This window comes from Xenopus laevis, chromosome 8L, assembly GCF_017654675.1.
Source record: "Xenopus laevis strain J_2021 chromosome 8L, Xenopus_laevis_v10.1, whole genome shotgun sequence".
Taxonomy (NCBI): domain Eukaryota; kingdom Metazoa; phylum Chordata; class Amphibia; order Anura; family Pipidae; genus Xenopus; species Xenopus laevis.
Genome location: NC_054385.1, coordinates 109548296 through 109576147, shown reverse-complemented (window position 1 = coordinate 109576147; position 27852 = coordinate 109548296). Strand labels below are relative to the sequence as shown.

General features: G+C 39.6%; 1 protein-coding gene across 2 annotated transcripts in view; it reads right to left on the bottom strand.

Annotated features, from left to right (window-relative positions):
• LOC108699279 (cysteine-rich protein 2) overlaps positions 1–27852 on the bottom strand; it is a 67223-nt gene that overhangs the window by 8361 nt on the left and 31010 nt on the right. Inside the window, exons 2-7 of one of the 2 annotated variants that reach the window (XM_018231266.2) lie at positions 19677–19771; positions 5195–5252; positions 4505–4645; positions 1542–1574; positions 957–1025; positions 295–389 (exon numbers count right to left, since the gene is read on the bottom strand). In XM_018231266.2, the coding sequence (XP_018086755.1) occupies positions 295–389; positions 957–1025; positions 1542–1574; positions 4505–4645; positions 5195–5252; positions 19677–19771 (491 nt within the window). The remainder of the gene's footprint in view (positions 1–294; positions 390–956; positions 1026–1541; positions 1575–4504; positions 4646–5194; positions 5253–19676; positions 19772–27852) is intronic. The other variant, XM_018231267.2, reaches the window with a different exon arrangement.

Sequence of the window (27852 nt, the reverse complement as noted above, 5' to 3'; positions counted from 1 at the left end):
CCCCTGCAAGTTATTTTTAAATAAAATCATTAACCTACAAGTTATTTAAAAGCCCGGCTATGCAACTAAGTGCAGCACGGCTGGGCCCCCCTTAACTCTTCAAACCATCCTGGCTCGGGACAGTAGTACCCCCTTTCCCCCCCTGATGGTGGCCCTGGTTACAGTTCAGCTACTTACAACCTTTCCTACCCTAACTTTAGACGGCCCAGCTGAGAGAGACGGTCAGAATGTAACATTGTTCTGGAATAAGTTATGACTGCCAAGAAAGGAATACAATATATATATGGTACCAACCTCAGCATGACTTCCAGGAGTAAGGGTCTTTGAGCAGCGTTCACACCGTAGGCAAGGCCGATGCCAGTCTTTACCAAGGGAAGTTACTTTCTCAGCTGAGAATATGAGAAGAATTGGTTAACTGGAGGTTTACTAGTACTAAAGGCAACGCAATATATAGACATAGAGAATTCTGCAATTTTATAATCATAGTTTGTTTGCACCCATTGGCCCCATGCAGAATACTCTTACAAGGTACAAAAAAAAAGGGACAGAGTTTCGTGTTTCCTTGCAATCAAAAGCATCCAATCATATGTCAGCTCTCATTATTCTACCAACTGCCAACTGGTAACTGGTTACTGGTGTTATGGGTGAGATCGGGGGGGGGGGAGGACAACTCAGTTACAGCAATGAAACTAGGTGTTAGACCTTCACAGAAAGTGTAGGTACCCAATATTGGAAAAAGTATAACATTAAAGCAATTGTATATACAATTACTAATGCAGGCGGTAAACCAGTAGCGACCAATCCAGCTCTTTGAATTAATTTTCTACTGAGTAGCCTATTGATACCACCCCACTAAATCTGGGCATCTGTGGGCAGCTTTACTAAATGAGCTCTCTAAACATTACTGATCCGTGTACCCTTGAGAGGGGTTGATACAAGTGTAGTTATCTTCTTACCGAAATATACTTTCTTTCCACAGCGAGGGCACAAGTTGGGTTCTCCAGTGAAGGTTGTAATGCTGGAAGCTGAAACAGAAGAAAATGATTGCCGGACGATAAACTCAACCCGGCAACAGAGTCCCATTGTTTCCATTTAGCAGCTATGCCTGCCGCCCTTATCTTACTCTAATTCCACTGAAAGAACAAGGGAAACAGTGAAGACTTCAGGCACCATATGGATGTGCCAGCCTCAGCCCTGGAGTCATTCCATATGCACATTCTAATATAAATCCCTAATGAGCTACAGATAAATACAGAATATACTTATTTATATAGTGAATAAAGTATCCCCTCTTGTAAGATATAAGGATATTATAAGTTACTGAGGAGCTCAAAGACCATATAAGAACACCAGGACGAAAGATTAAACAATGCGTTAATAGAGGCTAAATGAATCGAGTTATTAAGCCAAGTTCACTCTTGTTAGTGCAGTTAATGATTGGCACCCAAAACCATCTCTGCTCAAACAATTAGAAATATATTAAAATCTTTGGGAAGTGAAGAAATGATTAGTTGGGGAAAGGTATCACACATGTATCTTACCAGTTATGACAGCAGGTGGGGACCCCTGTGCGCCTGTGGGGGGGACAGAGGGGGAACAGATGAATTTATAACATGAGGCAGAACGCTGGCGGCTGCACAGGGTTAAAATTAGAGGGGCTGAAGGGGATCTGATGGCAGCCGTGGAAATCTGAATGTCAAGGGGATTCAAATTTAGGCCACGGAGTCTGACAGGAATCAGTATTAGATATATATATATATATATATATATATATATATACACACACAGTATATACAGTATGTATACACACCAAATATTTATATATTCTAGTTCAGACTCACAAGGTATTACACCTTCTTTTATTACTGATAGTTGTCAGTAGAGGGCACTACTGGACATGTTTAGGCTCTATGAAACATTGCAAAATGATTGCATGGGGTTACTTGTGTGCCAGTGTGCTTGCTCTCTATAGGCTCTATAAGACAGGTGCAGTTTTTTTTCTGATGCTCCGTATGTCAATTTTATTGTGATAAATACTAAATAAATGAATATTATATATAGTGAATAAAGTACCCCCTCTAATAAATTATAAGGATATTAAAAGTTACCGAGGAGTTTCATGACCATACAGGTCATGGAACTCCGAGGTAACTTCTAATATCCTCATATTTTGCAACTGGGGGTAGATATGCATGGCAAGATATGCATGGCTTTTGTGTATTATATATATATATATCTGACAAGGGCTGCAAAGATTTGCCTGAGGGTTACTATTTACTTGTGATTGACAAGTGATTACACTACAGAGTACAGAGCTAGTTCTGCATGTATAGGAGTGGAGTCACAAAGATAAAATACTTTTAATCGTCTGCCAAAGATTCCCCCCCCCCCAGTAGCTCCCCATCTTCTCTTTCTTCTGATTCACGGCACGTGCTCTGTTCTTCTGTAAATTACCCATATATATGATAGTATTCATGATCATTCTGATTAGTAGCGTAACTATAGAGGAAGCAGGAACCGTGGGGTTGGCTTCCTCTATAGCTTGAACATCCCCCCTCCAAAGCTATTTTTTGTTTAAATTTTCGTGCGTGGCCACGTGAGCGGGTGGAGGGGTAGTCTGGTGCTGGTGGGATCAGCTTGTGCTCAATGGGTCCCTTCAAAGATTTTTTTCTGCATGGGAACCTGGTGCCTGCTTGTTGCCCCCCTAATTCTGATTTGCATTAAATGCCTGCCGAGAAATTATTTTCGACAACAATACCCATAAGCTTATCTTTTCAGCTTCAGCCCATCGCACACTCAATGACACTCTAAAGATCACCTTAAAAAAATCCAAAATGGCTGTTACAGGTCTGCTGAACCTAGTTCAGTAATTTTACTATATAAAATGCATCATCTTTAGCCATATTGTTTTTTAGAGGGTATTTATTTTTGCAACCTATTAATGTAGAACCATAGTACATCAGTGCAAGAGATTTACATGGGGCCCATGAAACCGATGCAACGGTTTATTATTGTGGCCCAAGCCAAAATTAAGATTATTTTAAGGCAGTTTTGCATTTATTTCTACCATTTTAAAATTATATTGTACAGAGTTTCTTATGTAACTGGCACAGTAAAAACTCTGACATTAAATTCATTGTTTAAAATTTGGGACTTGATATACTTTTTTTAAAAGGTGTTTTTTATTAGAGTGTAGGAGCTGTCTATACTTTAGCTATTGTTGTTGCCCTGAATTCTGCACAAATGCCTTCCAGTTTTATCAAAGTTTATAATATTCACATGCTGGAGGGAAAGAATTGTACAAAATCACCTTGATCCCTTTATAAATGTATGGGTCATATAACTAACAAGCAATATGGCCAAAGGATTATCAGTTATTTAGACATATCCCACTCCCTCTAATAAAGACCACATTTAAAAAAAATATATATATATATATATATCGGCCTAATTTTTAAACAATGAACACAATGTTGGATTTTTAACGGCACCAGATCCATAGGAAACCCTGTACAATATAATTTTATCATGGTAGATAAAATGTGAACACACCTTTAAAATAATCTTGGTATTGATTTTGGCTTGGGCAGCAGTACTAAACCGTACAATTGGTTTCATGTAAATCTCCTGCACTTCTGTACTATGATTCTACATTAACAGACTGCAAATGTTTTTTTATTACATTTCAGCTGAGAAACCTGGAAAGGGAAAAGGGTATAAAAATAGCTGAAATGGCTTAAACCTCCATACATAATTCTGATTCAGGTTGGTCCATACCAATTACTCACTGGAGGTTATTTCTATCCATACGCCACCTGTTTCTGTACAGAAAATCTAAAATACCTTCTGCTTAGTTCTACATTGCCGCCCAGCTCCTTCCATTTAAGGATATAATTGTAGAACACGCTGCTTTTGAAAAGACAGTGGTAAATTTTGATATGTTTTGGCAAGACTTAACCTGTACCCAGGGGTGTAACTATTGAGGAAGCAGACCCTGCAACTGCTAGGGAAGCCCAGGAGGTAAGGGGTTCCCAGAGGGGTACAGATACTACAAAAATATAGGGGGTCCTAATATATTTTTTGCTGTAGGGCTCTGAAAAAGCTTTACCAACTATCCAATTAGAAGAAAATTCTATATACATATATCAGTTTTTCATTTGCTTTACTGTAGCACCTTATTTATCTAACTGACTTGTGGCTCAGAATCCCTGAATAGTAATTAACTGCATCTTGCTGTTCTCTCCAACTAAGTGGTTCCAAAACTGTTGGGCTGGTCTTTCCTTGTGAGGTTCAAAGTAGAGGATGGGAAGTGAAGCCTGAAGGTCACTTTGAGTAAGATTAGTACTTGGATGCCTATTTATTATCTTGGATGTACATGGAAATCTAGTCTGTCGTGAGCTTAGGGTGTCCAATTGGTCACCTGGGCCCAGAAGCTCCACAGATCTCATCCATCTCAATCATCAGATGCATTCTTCCAGGGCTTAACCCAACAATATTGACTCACCTTTGCTGAGACTCCTGATGGGTGCAGGGCCACTAACTTTCCTCTCTTCTGGCTTTGGCTGCACCTCAGTAGGAGAAGTGGGTTTGTCTTCACTTGGTTTTCTATCATAGATGTAAGATCCTGCTCCTCCAATATTAACTCCTTTGGGAAAGGAACAATGAAAGCTCTCAGTCTGTAATATTATATCCTAAAGCATAATAGATATTTCTACACACTTGACTGGAAACACCACTGAGAATGAAAATTAGGACCCCAACATGTGTTTTATCTTACAGACTGTATGAAAACCAAAATACAGAGAAAAGTTAGGGGTTTGTGGCTTTATGCAGCTTAGTAGACCTGCATAGACTGTGTAAGCCAGCATGAGAATGGGTTGATATCAAAGGGGAACATGTAATATTAACATGGCATGGAACCAGCTTAACTGAACCAATTTAGACTCCTAGACTAAGCTGCACAGAACTGTTCCTTCAGCAAAGATATTCCCCAGTGCTAAGAGGAGTTTACCAAACAATATTTGTGTAGTTTTAAGTAACAAAAATGCTGATATTCATTAGCCAAGTGACACTGCAGACACAAGGCTTAAAAAGGTCAAAAGAAATGATCAACAGATTAATCTGGGTTTCATCAATAGGCCTCAATCACACTTCACTTTGGAAAAGTTCCTGTACATTTAAAGCAAATGCATACCTTTAGGTCCATATAAAGCGGCGTAACATGGCTTGTGGCAGTAGGGTTTCCCATCATGCTGAAAGGTGAAACCAAAAACAAAGAAATGTTAATGTATGAGACATCTACGGTTGTATGAGCTGCTCTGACAACACATTACTCAAGCCAGAGAACTGCTTCCATATAGTGGCAAAACATGATGCAGCCAATGAGAGAAGAAGAACCTTTCATATGTACCCAAAGCTACAATGAAGAGCAGAAGATGGGTATTCAGTACACCAGAACACTTTGTAGGTTTTGTGCAAGATCAGCCCATTCTAAAGAATATTTGCAGACTTTTTTCAGAAAGGCTTGTTGTCTGTGTTGCTAAAGAGTATTCTTAATGAGTCTACCTGCTGCCTCGCCCACCACTGTCTATAAATAAAGGGAAAAGATTCTGCAAGTTTAGTAATTCAAGTAACTTTGGCAGAGCTGCTGAATGTATAGATGAGCTCTATATTTTGATCAAAGGGCAGAGAGGTGGATATAAAATGGTATGTGATTGGCTGGATAATCAGTCCCCTATTGTGGAACATTTTACTTATTGGTTAGATTTATTTTTCTATTTGTTTAAGGCAGTGATCCCCAACCAGTGGCTCATGAGCAACATGCTGCTCTCCGCTCCAATTGATGTTGCACCCAGTGGCCTCATACTAAGTGCCCATCTTGAAATTTCTGGATTAAATTCAAGTTTTGGAGACATGCAGACACAAGTTTACTTCAACAGAGCCTCATCTAGGCTAGCAGTCCACATGGGGCTACAAATTATCCCATCACAGCCCTTATATGGCATCCCCAAATAATTTTTTCGTGTGGCTCCCCAAGGGTTTTTTTTGAGTGTGGCTCACATGTAAAAAAAAATGTTGGGGAACCCTGGGTTAAGTCCTAAAGTTCCCTCTATAGATTATAACAATTACATTAATTTAAAAGGCTGGATTACTTAGGTCAGTGATCCCTAACCCCTTGGCTGTTGCTCCCAGTGACCTCAAAGCAGGTGATTATTTTTGAAGTCCAGGCCTAAAGGTAAGTTTTGATTCCATAAAAACCAGTTGTACTGCCAAACAAAGACTCCTATAGGCTGCCAGTCCACATACGGACTACTAAATAACCAATCACAGCCCGTATTAGGCACCTCCAGATACTTTTTTCATGCTTGTGTTGCTCCCCAATTCTTTTCACATTTGAAAGTAGCTCATGGTAAAAAAAAGGTTGGGTATCCCTGAAATGATTAATAGAAAAACAGGGCTGTATCTATGGTCTTTGTAAAATCTCAGTGTGTTTTGATATCACATAGATGAAGTCTGAAGTAGGCTAAGTCTGATATTAGAAACAGACAGACATTTGCACAGGTATGGGATCCATTATCCAGGAAACCATTATAATCTCTATTAGACTTCATTTTATCCAAAAAAAAAAGCCACATTTTTAAAAACTATTTCCTTTTTCTCTGTAATAAATAAAACACTACCTTGTACTTGATCCCAACTTAGATATAATTAATCCTTATTGGAAGCAAAACCAGCATATTTGAATTCTTTAAGGTTTACTTGATTTAGTAGTAGACTCTAGGTATGAAGATCAAAATTATGGAAAGTTCTGTTATCCAGAAAACCCCAGGCCCAAGACAATGGGCTTTTTCTTTCTTCTATTTCTTTTAAGAATGTCTATTGGCTTAGTTAGTGATAGTTCTTGTTAGTTTCTATTTTATTTTACATATTACTTCATTGTAAATGATACATTCTGTTTAATATGTCATTGTATTCATCTTCTTATTCTGCATACTACTTGTTATCATATTGATTTTTATGGTTTATTGTGAAAACCAAATAAAATATTTCAAACCCAGAAAACCCCAGGTTCCAAGTATTCTGTATAACAGGTCCAATACCTATACTAAGTGACAGCAGTAGGCTGTTCTATTAATAAACAATATTAAACATGAGTTTTACTGCCTATATGAAATGGCATGCTTTTCTTTCAAACTCTAGAGTTGAAATCACAAATAAAGCAGGATTTCAAAGTTTTAAAAAAGTGACAAAATGATGTGGCACGACAAATATTTGAAGTAGTTCTGACAAAGTCATTGAGGATTCTAACTATTCCCTCAGGTCTATAAAGAGAGGTCATAACATAAAGCCATGAGACAGATGTCTCATCATCAAAGAGAAGTAACAGAGCCTTTCAACATGGAGTTGATTCATCTCACAGGTCCTTGAAACAAAGAGATTATATACTGCCCACTGTCAGGGGCCTAGCAGAGAAATCCGGACCAAGGAGGAAGCCTCGGGTTAAAGTTCAAGTAACCAGAAAGGGGTCAGGAGTAAACATAGTCATTCCAGGCAAAAGTTCAATAGACAGGCAGAGCAGGATCATTGTCAGGGTCAAAGCAAGAGTCAAAGTTCAGGAATCAATCAGAATAGCAATAGAGAAACACCCAGGAACACCAGTAACTGGGACCTATAATTTGGCATTGAACTGGTGTCCTGAGCGTCCTTTTATTTCAATCTTGGTGCCAAAACGTGGCGTCATGATGTCAGGCGTTTGCCATCTTGGATTTGCCGTGGACGGGAGCGACACAGAGCGCTCCTGACACCCACGAGTAACACAATACTCTCCTAGAGTATTATTGAAGGGTGTATGTACAGGATTTGAGGGAATCTGATATTAATATATAGGGACCATGATGCCAAATTGCTTTGATATGACCCCAGGGGCAGGAGAACTTCTGTTTATAGCATAAAAGGAAAGAGATGTTTCAGTATCATAATTGTATCCATTTATTATTGGTATCAAATGAGAAAAGTAAGGCAGACAGACATACATCTATTACATAGGCAGTGTCGATGTTGGGGTAAAGCAGAAAGGGCACTGACCCTTAGTTTCCAACAACAGAGCAGTCCTTTGGGGCGAGGGGGAAAGTATATGAACGTACAAAGGTAAGAATTATGGGAGTTGTAATTCAAGGCTGGACATATTATATTTATGTAATTTCCCCCTCCCCTTGGATAGAGGTAGTGACATCCTTCCTACATTGCCAGAGGCCCCCTGTAGTTAAAATTATGGTTGATTTTTAAAATGTTATAGTTGGCGTATACTCTATCACTCTGCTTCAGCTTTCACCACATACGAACATAAATCACAACTAGAGAATACGACCAAACTAAATAGCATCTCTGCTCAGCAGTGCCTGAGTGCAGCAGGAATAAGCAGCGTGACCGGCTCCTTTAGAGCAGAAAATCTGAAATATCTTTCCCATAAAAATAAAATGATGTGTACAAACGATTAACTATTCACTCCCCTTAGAGGATGCTCTTTCCGCTGCCTTAAGTATCTCAAGTCTTAGTGGCAATTCAGAATGCTTTTTCAGTAAATTTACCTTCCAACACATATTTATATTTGTGTATCCAATGGCATACATTTCTGGGTTGTTTGGGCCACTTTTTATCCATCCTTTTAAAAAAGAGGGATGAATATGTTCATCCTGGTATGTTTATTACATCTATTTTGTTAATTTGTCCTTTAAAGAAAATTAAAAAAAATCACAACCATCCATGTTTATAGAGATTGTGATATCAAAATATTTTTTAAATAACTATCATAACATTGTATTTGCATGAGCTTAATAATATTCCTGTAAAAGTACTGCCTGATGCTTTTACGTTCCTCTGTGAGGGGGCTGCCATATTTGTGCAGCAGGAGTCCATTAGTGTTAGAAATTCTAACTGACAGTTTGAGAAGGGACAGTCAGGTTGGCAAAACAGCCAGTTTAAGTAACATCACGTAACAAATACTTACAAAAGCAAACCTACAGTATCAGTAAAGAATTATAACCTATATGTAACTTTAAATGGGTTGTTTACTAAACCTCAAAATTATCTAGTCTGGCTTTTTGGGACAAGAGCTAAATTTTTTTGTGGAAAAAAAACTTGAATTTTACGACATTTATTATACCCCGATGCAGCAAAAAGCCTGAATCCGAAAATCTGCCATCTCAAAACTCGAGGTCCTGTATAAGTCAGTTGGAGAAGAACCAATCTCAATTTGGAGATATCATGGTTTGTGCTGGATTTAGACTGATAATCCAAAAAATTCAGGGTTTATGGGCAAAAACCGGGAAAAATCTGACAATCTGGGTTTTTGCTCAATTTTATCAGGTTAATTTGAGTTTTTTTACTAATAAATAAGGTCAGATCGGGAATGGGAGTTTGGTCTAGGTTTTTTTAATGGAGAAGGAAAGTCTTCTGCCAAATGTTAGACACCCCAAGTGATTGTTTTTACTTACCTGAAACCCTGGGCTCCTACCAGCAGAAAACTGCAACAGCCCAGGGATATTCCAGCGAGCACCACAGAGCGATCCTCTTCCAGCTTCTTCTTGCTTCTCGTAGGTGCACATGCACAGTAGAGAAAAAAGCTGAACTTTAACTAAAAAGTCGGCTATTTTGTTCTACTGCACATTTTGAACATTCCAAATAGGGGCTGATGCATCAAGGGTCGAATATCGACGGTTAATTAACCCTCGATATTCGACTGGGGAATGAAAATCCTTCGACTTCGAATATTGAAGTCGAAGGATTTTGCGCAAATACTTCGATCGAACGATCTAACGATTAATAATCGTTCGATCTAACGATTAAATCCTTCAAACGATTCGAAGTATTATCCTTCGACCAAAAAAACGTAGCCAAGCCTATGGGGACCTTCCCCATAGGCTAACATTGGGTTCGGTAGCTTTTAGGTGGCAAACTAGGGGGTCGAAGTTTTTTCTTAAAGAGACAGTACTTCGACTATCGAATGGTCGAATAGTCGAACGATTTTTAGTTCGAATCTTTCGAGTCGTAGTCGAAGGTCGAAGTAGCCCATTCGATGGTCGAAGTAGCCAAAAAACACTTCAAAATTCGAAGTTTTTCTACTTCTATTACTTCACTCGAAGTTAATGAATGGGCCCCCTAGTGTTTATGAAGATGAATTCATGTCTCGGCATGGTACATGTATGGGATCAGTTATCCAGAAAGCTCCAAATTACAGAGAGGCCTTCTCCCAAAGGGGCAAATTTACTAAAGGGTAAAGTGACTAATGCTGGCGTCAATTCATTTCTGGTCTTTGCCGATTTACTAAGCGGCACTGTCGTAACTTCGCTAGTGAAGCAGATAGACTCTATCGCTACTTCGCCAGGGCGAATTTTCGTTCTGGCGAATGGACGTAACTACGAAAATTCACTAAGATACGGATTTTAATGAACTTTAGCTCTTGCGCCAGACTTGCCTTCACCACCTCAGACCAGGCAAATACAATAGAGTAGATAGGAGTTCCTCAAAAAAAAAATTACATTTTTTTCTGCTGGCAACTTTTCAGTTTTTCAGGGTGATAGGCTTCCCCCCTACATTTCCTAACATATGGCACATAAACTATACACTGGGCACATGTGTAGGGCAATATAACAACTTTATTTTATTTTATTAAGATTCCCTGTCCTTGTGTAGTGTAATATATTTGCTGCAGCATATACATCCATTGAAATTTAACTTCGCGCTGTATGCAAGTTAGCAAACACTAGCGCAACTTCGTTTTGCTTGCCGAATTAATGCTAGCGAAACTTTGCCATTGTTCGGCACCCTGGACACAACTTCGCATTTTAGTGAATTAGAGTTGCCCTGGTGAATTATAATTAATCCTTACTGGAAGCAAAACCATCTTTTTAGGTTTATTTAATGTTTATATGATTTTTAGGGATGCACCAAATCCAGGATTCGGTTCGGTATTCGGCCAGGATTTGGCCTTTTTCAGCACGATTCGGATTCGGCCCGTCGAACTGGATCCTAATTTGCATATGAAAATTAAGGACAGGGAGGGAAATCACGTGACTTTTTGTCACAAAACAAGGAAGTAAAAAAAGTTTTCCCCTTTCCGCCCCTAATTTGCATGTGCAAATTAGGATCCAGTTCGGTATTCGGCCGCAGAAATAAGAATTAGTGCATTCAGTGCATTCCTAATGATTTTCTACTAGACTTAAGGTATGAAGATCCCAATTACTGAAAGATCCATTATCCAGAAAACCCCAGGTCCCGAGCATTCTGGCTAACAGGTCCCATACCTGTACAAAGTAAATATGGCATGAACAATGGCGAACACTTCTGCACGTACGTCTGGCTTTCAAAAAGTACATCTAATCATAAGTCCCTTTTTATCACGAACCAGTTTGTTACATATAATTGTTCTGCATCTTCCCTTGGTTTTGTTGGCACTCACTGATTGTTCCTCCTCAGACATACATGGACAATGTCCAGCAGCAAATCCTTATCAGCTCTCTCTCTCTCTCTCTCTAAAAAAAATTCTTGACAAAGATACAGACTAATGGTTCTTACTGGCTTCTCACTAGGTCATCCATTTATCTCTACGGATATGACATGCTGACTACTGTGCGTCAGCTTGAGCCGTCAGGAGAATATAATCCAGACACAGAAAGTGCCAAAGACAATATTTTCTCCAGTCCTGTCTCACACAGAAGCCCTTCCGAGCCAAAGCAACAATATAATCCCAGTATTATTTTGCTCCTTGACATCAGAACTCATTACCCTGTTGACAAGACCAGACTTGGGCGCAATAAAGGAAGTGCTATAATAACCCCGAGATGCGACGCTGCTGATTTTATTACTCCATGATGAAATATAGACCTTGAGTGAGAAATGCTTCATTGAGACATAAATGGAAGACGTTTTCACAGCTATAAAAGAAAAAAAAAAATCTGGCGAATATATCCAATTACCTAGATGTCCATTGAGTCATTCATTGGCAGTAGTTACATTTTCCAGTACAAAATAATCGCCGTTCTTTTTCAGTATTCAAAGTGATTTAATACGAGTGTGTCCTTCAGATTTTTAAGAAATATTATCATTTGCTTCATAAAGGATTATTTATGCCTTAAAAACTGTGTAAAGTCGATTAGTGTTGGAAATAAGTGAATTTAAAATATATATATATCTATTACCGTTATTTCAGCTTGCTGACTGCCTTAACTTTCTAAGTGGAATAAATGGATCTGTTTTTCATGGCTGAGCCTTACTGTATTTATAACAAAGCAATTAGATCAAAATACTCACTCAAAGATCATGAAGAAGAAGCTGAACACATTAATCTACAGAGACAGTTGTTGCCCCCTACCCAAAACTCATTGTATCTAATATACCTGTCAATACTTCATCTTTCTCATTCTGCTACCGTAACATAGTAACATAGTAAGTTAGGTTGAAAAAAGACACACTTCTATCAAGTTCAACCTTTTTACTTTTTTAACCTGCCTAACTGCCAGTTGATCCAGAGGAAGGCAAAAAAACCCATCTGAAGCCTCTCCAATTTGCCTCAGAGGGGGAAAAAATTCCTTTCTGACTCCAAAATGACAATCGGACTAGTCCCTGGATCAACTTGTACTATGAGCTATCTCCCATAACCCTGTATTCCTTCACTTGCTAAAAAGCCATCCAACCCCTTCTTAAAGCTATCTAATGTATCAGCCTGTACAACTGATTCAGGGAGAGAATTCCACATCTTCGCAGCTCTCACTATAACATACCCTTCTGAATATTTAGGTGGAACCTCTTTTCTTCTAATCGGAATGGGTGACCTTGTGTCAGCTGGAAAGAACTATTGGTAAATAAAGCATTACAGAGATTATTATATGATCCCCTTATATATTTATACATAGTTATCATATCTCCCCTTAAGTGCCTCTTCTCTAGCGTGAACATCCCCAATTAGGCCAGTCTTTCCTCTTTTCTGGTTGGCTCCTCAACAACCTGTGCCATAAAATTGTCATGCAACAAGTTTATAAACTTGTTCCCATTAACTGATCTGGCAGTACTGTTGTTCCAGTCAATATCTGGGTAATTAAAATCCCCCATTATCATTACTTTACCCAAACTAGCAGCCTTTTCTATTTGCATCAAATAGCCTTCTCCTCCTCACTTACATTAGGGGGTCTATAGCAACTCCTACAATTAATTTGGTGAAGAACTCTACCCATAAGACTTCTGCCCCCTCATTTTCTAACATAACCTCCTAATTTATATAAGCTTTTAAGTCCTGCCTAACATACAGACATACCTCTCCTCCTTTTCTATTACCTCTGTCCCTCGCCAAAAAACTGGGCCTGGCTGCACCATCATCATTGAGGTGAGGCCCATCCCTAGCAAAGAACCTGTAACTGACTGAGAAATCAGCCCAGTTCTCCAAAAACCCAAAACCCTCCTCCCTACACCAATCTCTCAGCCACGCATTCATCTCCCTAAGGTCCCGCTGTCTTCTTAGCGTTGCTCGTGGCACAGGTAATATCTCTGAGAAAATTACCTTGGAAGTCCTCTCCCTCAACTTTACACCTAGTTTTTTAAAATTGTTCTTGAGGACTTCACCGCCTCCTCTAACTCTGTCATTGGTTCCTATGTGTACCAAGACTGCCGGGTCTTCCGCAGCCCCTCCCAATAATCTGTTCACTCGTTTCACCACATGCCGAACCCAAGCACCAGGCAAGCAGCAGACTGTTCGGCATAAAGGGTCCTTACGGCAGATTACCCTATCCACCTTTCTAATAACTGAGTCCCCTATGAGTAGAACCTGCCTTTCCTTCCTTGCACTCCCCCCCCACCACCCGTATTAGAGCCACTGCCTCCCAGGGTGCTCAGTCTGCTCCATACACGCCAGTTGGCAAATTTGTTGTTTTGGACAAGCTGTGGACCAGCCCCCCACCCTTCTGTCCCCTACTTCCCCTCCTGACTGTCACAAACATTCCTCCCTCATTAGCCTCCACTGCCCCTTCTCCTCCCCCACCTCACTAGCCCCTGCCAGTGGTTGCTCTGCGAGCCTCCTTTCCTCCTCCACATTTGTGATTGACTTTAGTAATGGGTGAATAAATTTGCCAGGCGCAAATTCGGAACGAATTTCCACGTTTCGGCACCAGCGAATAAATTTGAAACTGGGTGGAAAATTTGGGCACATAAAAATTGTGAGTGTCAAAATTATTCAATGCCCATTTACTTTAATGCATTCAAGAAGGCATCAAAATTAATGGGCGTCAAAATAATTCTGATGTCCATTGACTTCAATGCGATTTGCAATTTTTTCAGGACAAATTTTCTTTCCAGTGCCTAATGAGGGATTAATTTAAAAGTCATAAATGGATTATATATAAGGTGTTTTTTTGGTTTGGTCCAAAAATGATCTTCCTTAAGAAGATATACAATGTACATACATAGTCCGCTTAATTAGCGCTCAGTAGTGGTAAATGTTCAGTATATTTTCAGTACTGTTCATCTAGTGGTAACCAGGGTTCCAGTGCACAAACAACTTCTCCAAAATTTCTACAAAGATCTATCTTGACAAGAAAGTGAAGCCTATGTTCATTTTTTGGGTTAAACGAGGGAACTCTTATCTATGGCCTCATTTATCTCTAATGCTCAGAGAGTGAACAGAGTTTGATGGATTTGTAATAGATAGGGCAGACTTTAGCAGAAAAGGTGCCCTAGCAGGACTGCAGGTGCAGATGGTGTAGATAAATGAAGGCTAGTCATTTGTTCTCAAATATTCCAAATATTTTCTGGGATTTCTAATGAAATAAAAACATTTCATTGTGACCCGGCGCTAGAGATCCTGTAGACATTCAAAACATTCCAATGCAGCTGAATATACATGGAATGAATAAGGTATTTTTGCATGATGTCAGCCATCATCTTCATCACAACTAGAGCTGACTCTCATTTATTTTTCTAAGTCACCCAGTGATACCTCTAAATGGCACTTTTTCCATAGATCTGACTGTCGGCTTACAAAAAGTTCCAGCATATGGACTGTCTCATAAATAGAGGTGTCTAAACTCCCCCCCCCTGTTTAAATGAGAGGACAGTGATCTCATTGGTAGCGCACCCATAGCTGCCCCACCCCATCTGATGCTATGGAAATGTATACCCATAATTGTACTGGGAGAGGCATTTTGTCATATATTCAGTTTAATTAAATGGCCAGTTTTCAAATGCAGAAATACATGAGTTAGCCCAAGAAAAAAAATAATTTTTTTTAACTGTTAAAATGCTTTAAGCTTTATCAGAACAACGCGTATCATATCTTCATATAAAAATCAACCTAAAATGACTATTCTCTTCTTCAACAACCAAAGACCTCAACATTCCAGACCATTAAAATATACCGAAGAATTCTGAAGATTAAACTGAAATTCAATTCTGAAATGCATTTGTTGAAATGAGCAATGTATGTTATTTATAAGAAATGCAATGATATAATAACAATATAATGTCACGTTAAAAATTTGCTTTAGCAGGTTTATTTTTTTCAGCTTTGCCTTTTCAAATTTTCCAATAGTTTTTGTAGCGGACATTTGTTATTGGGTTCCAAAGACTACACGTGACTATGAAAATAAGCAGAAAATAATAACCTCACAAAAAAAACCCTATATTTTCAATATTGTAAATTGTAATATATTTTATGAAGAATTTCAGCAATTCGGTATATTATGAATCATTTTCATATACTTTCAAAATGTACTTTTGCTTTTTATTTAATGTTTTGGTCTGCAGTGCCACTGATATCAGGCAACTCTTTACCATGTGAGATTTATTTCTAAAGGAGCAGGAAAGGCTAAAATTAAGTAAGCTTTATCAGAAAGGTCTATATAAATACACCAGTAAACCCTTAGGGGCCGATTCACTAAGGGTCGAATATCGAGGGTTAATTAACCCTCGATATTCGACTAGGAACTAAAATCCTTCGACTTCGATTTTCGATCAACACAGATAGTTTGATCGAAAGATAATTCCTCCATTCGAAGGATTTAAATCCAACGATTGAAGGAATATCCTTTGATCAAAAAAAGTTAGCCAAGCCTATGGGGACCTTCCCCATAGGCTAACATTGACTTCGGTAGCTTTTAGATGGCGAAGTAGGGGGTCGAAGTTTTTTTTTAAAGAGACAGTACTTCGACTATCGAATGGTCGAATAGTCGAACGATTTTTACTTCGAATCCTTCGATAGTCGTAGTCGAAGGTCTAAGTAGCCCATTCGATGGTCGAAGTAGCCCAAAAAAAACTTCGAAATGCGAAGTTTTTTACCTTCGAATCCTTCACTCGAAGTTAGTGAATCGACCCCTAAAAGTAATGCTGCTCTGAGTCCTCTGTCAAAAGAAACACAGCATTTCTTTCCTTCTATTGTGTACACATGGGCTTCTGTATCAGACTTCCTGTTTTCAGCATAAACCTCCAGGGCTAGGGCTTGAGCATGCTCAGTTTGCTCCTCTCTCCATTTCCCCCTCCCTTTATCGCCTCCCCTCCCTGTTGTAATCTGAGCCCAGAGCTAGGAGTGAGCAGGGAGGGACTCAGGAAGGAAGTGTCTAGAGCTGTTTAGCATTATAAAGAATAAATATAGTGTTATAGATTGCACTATTGTGGCTAATCTATTGGCAATATGTTGCTTTGGTAGATTTCCTTCTCTTTTAAACATCACATTGAATGAAATTTGTATGTTGACAATATCTCAGAATTCGGCTGAATTTTTTTTAAACATGATGCTGAGTTGAAACTCTTGAGAACCACCTGTTCCCAGCCTGAAACAATCTTCTTATTGTCAGGGAGATGGAAATATAGAGTTTCTATGGCAACTAAACATGACATGGAGCGGGGGGGTTTGTAATCACACAATGGATGGAAGATGGTAACGTTTCAGGATCAGCGGCAACACAGCTGAACATTCACAGCCATGACTGAATCGCTTCCAAGGAAGCAATAAAAATTGCAATAAAGCTTATCCAACAAAGGTGGTAATTATGGTTTTTATTAAAATTATTAGGTTCTAAGGCCAGAGTCACTTTGCTAAACTGAAAGAACTCTGCGTATGTATAAAATATTATAAATATGTTCAGTTCCAGACAGAATTCATATAAATATGTCAAATAAAAAGATTGTTGGGCACCTTTGAGAAAAATAATTCTCTGCTTTATTTACTAATTAACATTTAAATATTACTTTGACATCCCAGCAATGAGGAGCAGGGCCGCCATTAGAAATCATAGGGCCCCCTACAACAACATTTTCAGGGCCCTTTGGTGGCCTCTGGGGACGCTAGGGATGCCTGTAAAAGTTTTTTAAAAATCATTGGTGGTCAGGGCCCCCCCAAAACTTTAAAAAAAATTGGGGCCCCAAAGAATATTTTTAAAAAAATAAAACATGGGTGGCAGGGGCCTGTAGAGTATTAAAATAATACATTGGTGACTAAGAATTTTAAAAAAATAAAAAAAACACACATTGGTATTCAGTAAAACTGAACTCGTGGCTTCAGGATTTCAAGTTCGGTCTTTTCATGACTTTGGGTCTTTTCCGCGTCTTCGGGACTTCAAGTTCAGCTCTTTTTGTGACTTCTGGTCTTTTCGTGACTTTGAGTCTTTTTATGGCATAGGGCCTTCAGCAGTTCAGCTCTTTTCGTAACTTTGGCAGTTCGGGACTTCGGCTTTTCAGCGGTTCAGGACATTCGAAGAGGCGGCGCGACTCTGGCGCTGCCAAGGGGGGCCCGGCAATTTCAAAAACTGGAGCACAGCCGCCTGGGCCCAGTACACTTGTACCCCCTGATGAGGCGAGTTGAGAACCACTGGTTACCAGGGGAGGAAAAAAATGCCACTGCTGGTAACTTTAAGAGCTGAATTTCCGGTTTTCAGACCAGAAATTTGTCTCTTGTAGTGCAGAGAGCACTCTCTTCAGTAGCATTGTGGAAAGCTGGGATGTCAAAGCAATATAGAGTTTATATGGCAACCCTTGATACACAGGGGAATCAGGAAAGCTTATGAGGGCACCACCAGGAGACCCTGAAAGACTTAATAAAGGTTCTCTTGGACAGGGGAGTCACCTTAGAGCGGCAGAGGAGCCAGGATCACCCCTGTCCAAGAGAACCTTTATAAAGTCTTTCAGGGTCTCTTTGTGGTGCCCTCATATGCTTTCCTGATTCCCCTGTGTATCAAGGGAAGAGCTAAAGGAAGCAAGAAAAATTAATCAGATGAGAGCTGGGTTAGTAAAGAGCCATTAGGATGGTACTGGAGCCTCTCTATGTAGGAGTAATGGCTACAGCCAGTGCTTGATTCTCTAGTATATATTTAAAACAGATATTTATATATTATAAGGCTAGTGGCTAGGGGAGGCCCGTTGCGCCTCTGGAGGGGACGCCCGCCATGTGGTGCTTCTTCCTGGTAGTGCCGGTGTTCCTAGGGTGCGAGTGGTGCAAACTTCCGGGTTTCACGCGACGTGTGCGTATGCCCACTCCACTGTCCAAATTATTGTGCACTATAAATGTATCACATCTTTAACGTTTGTCAGTATAAGTATGCAATGTCATATCTCGTGTTTAACCCCTTCCGTACCTCGTCTCTAGCTTTTAGGATCCAAAATGCCTCTCTCAGGTTTACTAACTAACTTGTTAGTATCTGGGTGTGTCTGTTTTGATTCCGGTTTTGATCCTTGCCTGCCTGACTATCCTGAATTCTGCCAATTCTGACCCTTGCCTGCCTAACTATTCTGAACTCTACCGGTATTGACCCGTACCTGCCTGACTATTCTTTGAATGCTGACTGTACTGACCCTGGCCTGATTGACCTTACTTGAACTCCGCCTGTACCGACCCCGGCCTGTCTGACTATGCTTTCGTCTACTCCCTGAACTGTTGCCTTCTGTTCAAAACCTTGGAAACGCACATGCCCTTTTGCTTGTTCAGAACATCTACTTTGCTCCTCTCAAGTTTAGACCTGCCGAAGATTGAGCCATGACCAGGGAGCTTAGCACTTGTTCTGAATTTAGGGAGCCGTACATGACAGTTAGCTGCCTATATGGTACCTATAATATTATGCCATTGTAGCACTGTGGTCATGAACTTGAGTCTAGTCAGGGCACCATCTGCAATGAGTTTGTATGTGCTCCCCAAGCTTGCATGGATTTCCTTCCGCATTCCAAAAAGATATAGGAAAGTTAATGGGCTCATGATATTAACCTGTGTGTGAAAACATTAGGGACCAACGACTGTAACCGGGGCAAAAACAGATGTGAATGATGTATCTCTCTAAAGGATAATAATGATATTTATAGGTTTAGAGGTCATTTTTGTAGCTTGTGAGAGCTTATGATCCACAGGAGACTGTGGAAATGGTCCCTTGTAAAGTAAGTCTGAAGACAAGTGCATAGGGTCTTGTCTTGGAAAGGAGGTATTACAATATAAGGTGCACAGGGTCCTGTTGTATGTAGAAAGAACCAGGCAATAAATCAACTGTCAAGGGAGTCAGGAGAAAGCACCTCCCATGGATAAAAAACATACATTTTGCCATTTCAACTGAGCCAGTTCTTCCCTTGAAAGTTAATTTTAAACATTGTTTTCTCACAGCAGTTAGGAAATGGATTTTGAAGCCGTGATTACGTGTGTGTGTACATAGACTTACCTCAGCATGGCCGCCTGGATTAAGGGTCTTATTACAACGCTCACACTTCAGACAAAATTTATGCCAGTCCTTCCCCAGTGAGGTGACTTTTTCGGCTGCAGGAGAGAAAAGAAAGGTTTAATGGAACAGGCAGCCTGTTTTCCTGTGTTAGATACATCATCCCTATAAGGTTACTGCCATGAAAGGAGGCGCGGGGGCTAAACAAAATACTGTCTCACAAGTATACTTCACATTATTCTTACTCACTAACGAGAAGAACAAACTTGAAATGGCAAAATATGGGCATTCTGCAACCGCAATGAAATGTACAGGAACAATGATGCCATTCAATCCACTGCTGCATTAAAACACATGAATCCTTTTAAGGAGAATTACAGAAAATAACGGAGGTCACTCTTGTCATAAAACGGTAAACTGTGACTGAGACTGTAGAATTTATACATCTTTTTATTTAACTTGATGGACTTTCAGACCATGCGGCATACTGGCAACCTGTTTATCCCAACAGTCTTTATATAACTATGGCAAGTGGTTTCTTTTGGGGTTAAAAGGCCACAGTGGTCGTCAGATCAAAGGGAGGTATGAGATATCATCTAGCATGCCCATATACAGCCCAGAAAGCCCAGGAAAGTCTTCTCAGAGGAGTGGAACCCACTTTCCCTTAAAGATGTTGTTCACCATTAAAATTTATTTTAGTATGATATAGAGCAGTGATCCCAACCAGTAGCTCGTGAGCAACAAGTTGCTCCCCAACTCTTAGGATGTTGCTCTCCATGGCCTCAAAGCAGCTGCTTATTTTTGAATTTCAATCTTGGAGGCAAGTTTTGGTTACAGAAAAACCAGATGTACTGCCAAACATAGTCTCTTGTAGACTGCCAGTCCACATAGGGACTACCAATAGCCAATCACAACCCTTATTGGCACCCCTAGGAACATTTTTCATGCTTTTGTTGCTCCCCAAATCTTTTTACATCTAAATGTTGCTCACACGAGAAAAAGGTTGGGGACCCCTGATATAGAGAGTGATGTTCTGAGAAAATTCGCATTTGGCTATGATTTTTTGTTATTTGTGTTATTTAGGTAATATTAAGCAGCTCTGCAGTTTGAGGTTTCTGGTTGGCTAGGCCTAATTACCCTAGCAACTATCCATGGAGATTTATGAGAGACTGGAATATGAATAAGAGATACATTTCATTCTAAATGAAGATGTGTTTTAATTAATAAGATCCCACCCCAGACTGCTCAGAGAGGGATATAACTGCAATATGGTGGTTAAAATTCACATGGTGGAAATTGATGGCAATTTTGCATTACCATCCCACCTAGGTTTGTAAGGATTGCAGCAGGTTGTTGAGGGTGCTTAGGCATGGTATTTATTCTCAACAAGCTAGCTATAGGATATGATCTCTGTGGGTATTGGTCCCGCAAGGAGATGTCTAAAACCTTCAGGTTGGGTGACCGAATCGAGGATTTGGTTTGGGATTCGTCCAGGATTCTGCGTTTTTCAGTAGGATTAGGATTCAGCGAATCCTTCTGCCTGGCCGAACAGAATCCTAATATCCCCTTCCCACCCCTAATTTGCATATGCAAATTAGGATTTGGTTTGGTATTCGGCTGAATCTTTCACATAGGATTCAGGGGTTCGGCTGAATCCAAAATAGTATATTTGGTGCATCCCTACTGGCAAGCACTTCATGGGGGGTTGGTTCAGTTATTCAAACCTATATTTTGGGTGTTGTAATATTTTTCTTTGAGATTTTATTTTAACTTTTAATTACAATAACTTTAATAGGAAGAAAGACAGAAGAAAAGAAGAGGAGAAGAAGGCCTATGCAAATCACAGAGATTGTCCACTTAATCATGTGTCCCAGATGGCATTAAATTTAGCCAGCCAACATCTAGTTATGTAATCCACTTTTTGTTTAGGTAACACGTCATTGACTAATCTCCTCCAAAAGTTAAGGAATGGAGCAGCAGTGGACTTCCACTGCTTTGACATAGACTAACAGTTGGAAGTAACAAGTTGGTAGGATGACAACCCAAGGTTCTCCAGTTCGCCCCAAGAGACAAGATACTTTGGAAGAATGAATAGTAGGAAAGGACAACATGGAGGAAAGAGTTTTGTTTAGTATAGTTTTGCAAGACTTTGGGGTGCTAAGTACGTGATTAGGTGATTGTAATGTTTGAATCTGTTATCAATGCTACGGCTGTTCAATCCCAAAAGTTGGTAATGGTGGCTAAAAACAAGAAAGCATTTGCTATACCAAGTGCAGTAAAGGATGGGGGGATTATTGTGAAGAGCAAAGGAGCTGCCTCCTTGAGTCATTTTCTTTTACTAAGTCCTCAAAACAAGTTTACAGGAGGACTGAGATTTTACTCCTTCCACTGCAGCCATTTAGCATTCAGTACTGATTGGTTGGTTGCATTGAGACTCCTGAAAGCAAAATATTAAATGGCCTCGATTGGTTACTACTGCCGAGATAAACTGTACCATGTTTAAAGATCCTGCCATGTTGCCTTCAACAATGTGTATTTGTCAGCACTGTTGGATTTAACCATCCCACAAAATGTAAGATTTACTAGCTACAATTCTCTACTTTGTCTGAAGTTTTGTTATAACCACACTAAGATTACATCCCCCGTATTTTGTTTAAATGTTTTTCCTCCCATTTAATATTTTCATACAGAGATACAATCTGTTTGCAGAACGCGTCAAGCTTGATGGATTTTTTTGAAGGCTGGTTCAAGTGGGTGCTTTCAAACTTTGTGTCCAATATTCACATTTTCCATTAAGTGCAAGTTATTTCTACTTAGCCACATCTTCCAGACACTCGGGCTGACACAAACACATAGGGTGTAACCTTGGCTACATCTGGCAGCCTCCTTCATTGTCTGTTGATGTTCTATAAAAAAGTCTTTTTATGGAAAAAATTACCATATTTCCTGCAAACTCTATAAATATCTCCCAAAGTTCCTGCTCATATAAAATGTGCTTTTATTCTAACTGCGCTTCACTGCCTTGTTTCAGGTCATGCAGCACAACACAAAGATATCAGGTCAAAAGGGTTTCTAACTTAGGGAGACATCATTCTCCATTTGACAATTGAATAGACTTCTCGAATCATTTTACACGGAGCGCTGCCAGGTTTCGGCGCTGGTCTCAGCTGACAGGGTTTCTGTGGGCTGGAGTATTGTGTTTTGCAAAGAAAAGTTATTTCACTGTTTGCTTAAGTGCAACAGATCTTGATATCTTGCCTTATTTGGAGCACAAAACTAATGAGGGAGACAATTAGTTGCACTATCCACAGTGAGGATTTAATAATTCAGCTGTCTATAGAGTTGTGCATTACAGTTACAGGAAACAATAACAATCTCTGCCATTAAGGAGTAGAAACTGCTTAATACATTTTCGGGGGAATTTAATAAAAGTCGGTAACAGAAAAAAAATTTGCAATGCGAAAAGTTATGTCTTTGTGCGAATACATTTGCCTTTGCGTGAATTTAATAGAGCTTTTGCGAACCTGGAAACTGTTTAGCGATCACTTTCGACAGGGAAAGAAAATTTGCAAATGTTATAGTTTGCGCCAGTGCACAGTGAATGTAATAAAACTTCTTACTGAAAAAGTTATGTTTGCTCTTATAGATTACTGGGGGGAATCGAATAAAAGTCGCAAAGAGCTAAACAATTTGCACAAATAAGAATTAAAATTCACATTTCTCAATGTAATACTCTTATTTAAAGGGATACTGTCATGGGAAAAAAACATTTTTTTCAAAATGCATCAGTTAATAGTGCTGCTCCAGCAGAATTCTGCACTGAAATCCATTTCTCAAAAGAGCAAACACATTTTTTTTATATTCAATTTTGAAATCTGACATGGGGCTAGACATTTTGTCATTTTGTTTCCCAACTGCCCCAAGTCATGTGACTTGTACTCTGATAAACTTCAATCACTCTTTACTGCTGTACTGCAAGTTGGAGTGATATCACCCCCCTCCCTTTTCCCCCCCCAGCAGCCAAACAAAAGAACAATGGGAAGGTAACCAGATAGCAGCTCCCTAACACAAGATAACAACTGCCTGGTAGATCTAAGAACAACACTCAATAGTAAAAACCCATGTCTCACTGAGACACATTCAGTTACATTGAGAAGGAAAAACAGCAGCCTGCCAGAAAGCATTTCTCTCCTAAAGTGCAGGCACAAGTCACATGACCAGGGGCAGCTGGGAAATTGACAACATGTCTAGCCCCATGTCAGATTTCAAAATTGAATATAAAAAAATCTGTTTGCTCTATTGAGAAATGGATTTCAGTGCAGAATTCTGCTGGAGTAGCACTATTAAGTGATGCGTTTTGAAAAAAACATGTTTTCCGATGACAGGATCCCTTTGAACTGTTATTACATTGCAAATTTTTATTGCGGCAATGAGAATTTTCATTGCGCATTGCCCACTTTTAACAAGTGTTTGAAAGTGTCTTAATCTTTTGGAGCAAACATATTGACTTTTTCAGTAAGAAGTTTTATTACATTCACTGTGCACTGTCCCAAACTATAAAATTCGCAAATCTTCTTCCACTGTCGGAAGTGGTCGCTAAACTGTTTCCAGGTTCACAAAAGCTATATTAAATTGGCACAAAGGAAAATTTGTTTGCAAAGAGGCATAACTTTTCACATTGCAAATATATATTTCCATTGCCGACTTTTATTACATTCCCCTGTTAAACTGTTATTACATTGCAAATTTTAATTGTGCATTGCCCACTTTTAAGAAGGTGTTGTAATCTTTTGGAGCAAAAATAACAACTTTTTCAGTAAGAAGTTTTATTACATTCACTGCGCACTGGCGCTAACTATAAAACTATAAAATTCGCAAACCTTCTTCCCCTGTCGGAAGTGGTCACTAAACAGTTTCCACAAAAGCTATATTGAATTCGCACAAAGGCAAATTTGTTCACACAAATCATTGCAGACATACAGACAAACCAACACAGTAGATAATGAGGGCCCTGTCCACAGTGTATTACAATTATTTGGGGTGGGAATATGTGAGACACAAGTTATAAAGTACCATGCAATATAGCTGCATGGGTGAGGTTTATGTTGGAGAAATATTTTATGACTGTTAGTGAGAAGATAATGGATCAGCAGGATGTGATGTGAGGCTCATGTGTTTTTCCGGGAATTGATGACTTGTGTAAAGGAGCTGCTAGGGGTTAATGTGTTAGTGTGTAAACTTCATTGAAGAGCAAAGGCAACAAGGCTGCCAATGTGGCTTGTACCCACTTGCACTTTTCCTAACACTCATGATATTGCTTGCAAGTAAAGAGAAGACACCCACAGGGCACCAAATCAATACCCCTTAAATAAAGGGTGCAAGCTGCCACCTCTGCTTCATTTATTGTTGGGTATGAATGTTTGTTTCTCTGGAATTGGACACAAAGGGAACTCTGTAGAGTAAGGCAATGTCTGATGTGGTGGGATAATACATTTTATAGGTAGGGTGATGGTCTGGAGAAGTCCTGTAGTAGAGCATGTAAGGAGGTTACTAGGGAGGTAGGAGGTTTAAAGTCAGTGGAGGAACAAATTGGTCAGCTTGGAATGTATCTGGAGGTGAGGTTTGAAATGTATGGTGGGGTATTCTTACATACAGGGTGGGGGTGGGGCATGTGTTTTTTTTGTCTAAGTGCAATTTAAAAATTTCATATTCAAGAGGCTTTTATGATGAGAGGATATAGTTGGATACTGTACTTGAGATATAAAAGGAGGAATGATCAAGACAATAAATTATAGCAATGACAGCAAAAATATGGTACTGGATGTCAAAGAAACTGAGAAGTTGGCTGAGAAATGCAGTGTAGCTGGAAGGACAGAGGCCCAAGCAGAGACCTTTGGGGAGCCCCAACGGAGGCCAAATATTTAGCAGTACAAGGGCCCACAGACACCTGGGCCCACTGGGAGTTTTCCTGGTATCCCAGTGGGCCAGTCCGACACTGCCGTGCAGCACACCACCCACCCGCTGACATGCATTTTTGGATTGACCCAGCACATACTGTGTGTGTCAAGTAGGGATGCCGAATCTTTCGAGAAGGATTCGGGGGTTCGGCCGAATCCAAAATAGTGGATTCAATGCATCCCTAGTGTCAAGGCACAGCTTGTCTGTGGTGCGTGTCTGTAATTATATTTTTTCATGTGTGCTGCATAGTCTTCTACTATTTAATTGCTGAATTTAGCCTGGAGATTTTGAGGACATTTTCTTCAGATCTGCAATGACCCATAAGCCCAATCACACCCATAGTCAGACCAAAACTATGCCCCCATTGAGTACACAGTGCAAATGGTTTGGAATACAGTGCTACTGTATATTTATATACCTTTCATTTATTACATAATCTGTAATTGATCCAGGGAGACGCCCCATTGCCCCCCTTTTGAAGCTGAATTAACTTATTGTAATTTGTGTGTCACGTGGTGTACCCCCTACATAATATAATATAATATTTAATGAGAATTCTAAAACCTTTTCAATAAAAACCTTTGAGACAATGTAACATATAATGAAAATTTATTATCGCTCCTGTTAGTTCTGTGACCTTTAAAGAAGCATTTGCTCTGGAGCCTTGTGTACAAAATTCTTTAGTGACTTTATATTTTACAAAAGGGGCTAAACTATTCCCTATAAAGTTCTATAGTGTGACACGTAGTGAATGGCTAAAAGCACAGTTGCTCTATGTTCTGTTACACAGGTCCAACTACCTAATTGAGCATCAAGTTCTATCAATTGTCCCTTCATGCTTGTGTCTCCGGCCTACTTTGGGCAGCTGTAATTACATGGACTTACACAGCATACTCATAGATTCTCCCTATCCGGGGGATTTAGGTCAGACAAGAACTAAAAATAACTGGAGACCAGACAAATAAGAATCAGATCTGGGAAAATTATACATTTTTAGTACCAAAGATTTAAAGTAGATTGTGTGTATAAGAAGAAAAATAATACAGACAAAATCATTTATACAACCACATTGAAATATGACTATAGATATGTCATCACTTTTTTCTGTTTAGCCTAAGTCTTATTTCAAATGAGTATTAAATGTGTGAGGGCTGACGTGGCGTGCATCTTACTGCCAAGCTGATCAGAAATTCTATCTGTTAAAATGCAGGAAATACATAAAGGAAGAGGAATGGAAAATGAGTTTGTTTGTGGGTTAATAAATAACATCTGCCACAGGAATTCTGCCTGGAACACAGTGGAAGGGACTTAATGACCTGCTGTGTGATATCAATATCATTGGGATCGGCTGTATTAAAGCATAACAGCTGTTTTAGTGTGAATCAGGGGTGTAGCAATAGAGAAGACTCTGCAACTTCTGGGGTGTTATGAGTGTAACTAAAGAGGAAGAAGACCCACAACTATTAGTGGTGCAGGTTTGTAACTACAGGATAGCAGGCTCTCTGACTGCTGGGGGACCCACGTGTCTACTGATTAATAGGAGGTTTCAGTTTATTAACATTACGGCCAAAATATTGGGACACTTTAAATGGGCAAAGGTTATTGGACAACCCTTCAAAAATGGCATATCCTCCTTTTCAGTTTCTGAAAACAAAGACATCAATAGATCTTTTTGAAAGAATGGGTTTCGTGGGTTGCTACTTTATTATGACCCCCCAAAGTAAGATTGTAAGCTCTGTGGCAGGGGACCCCAAACTTTTTTTATATTTGAACTACACTTCAAAGAAGTTGAAGAGCTACATAAGCATGCAAAACGTTCCTGGGGGTGCCAAATAAGGGCAGCAATTGGCTATTGGTAGCTCCTATGTGGACTGGCAGCCTACAAGAGGCTCTGTTTGGCAGTACATCTGGTTTTAAAGGAAAATTAAACCTTAAAAATGAATATGGTTAAAAATGCAATATTTTATATACTGAGCTTATTACATCAGCCTAAAGTTTCAGCTTGTCAATAGCAGCAATGATCCAGGACTTCAAACTTGTCACAGGGGGTCACCATGTTGGAAAGTGTCTGTGACACTCACATGCTCAGTGGGCTCTGAGCTGCTGTTGAGAAGCTAAGCTTAGGGGTCGTCACTAATTATCCAGCAGAAAATTCGATTTGTCTGTAATATAAGCTGATGCTACAGGTCTGATTATTACATTCTGATGCTAGTTGCACTGG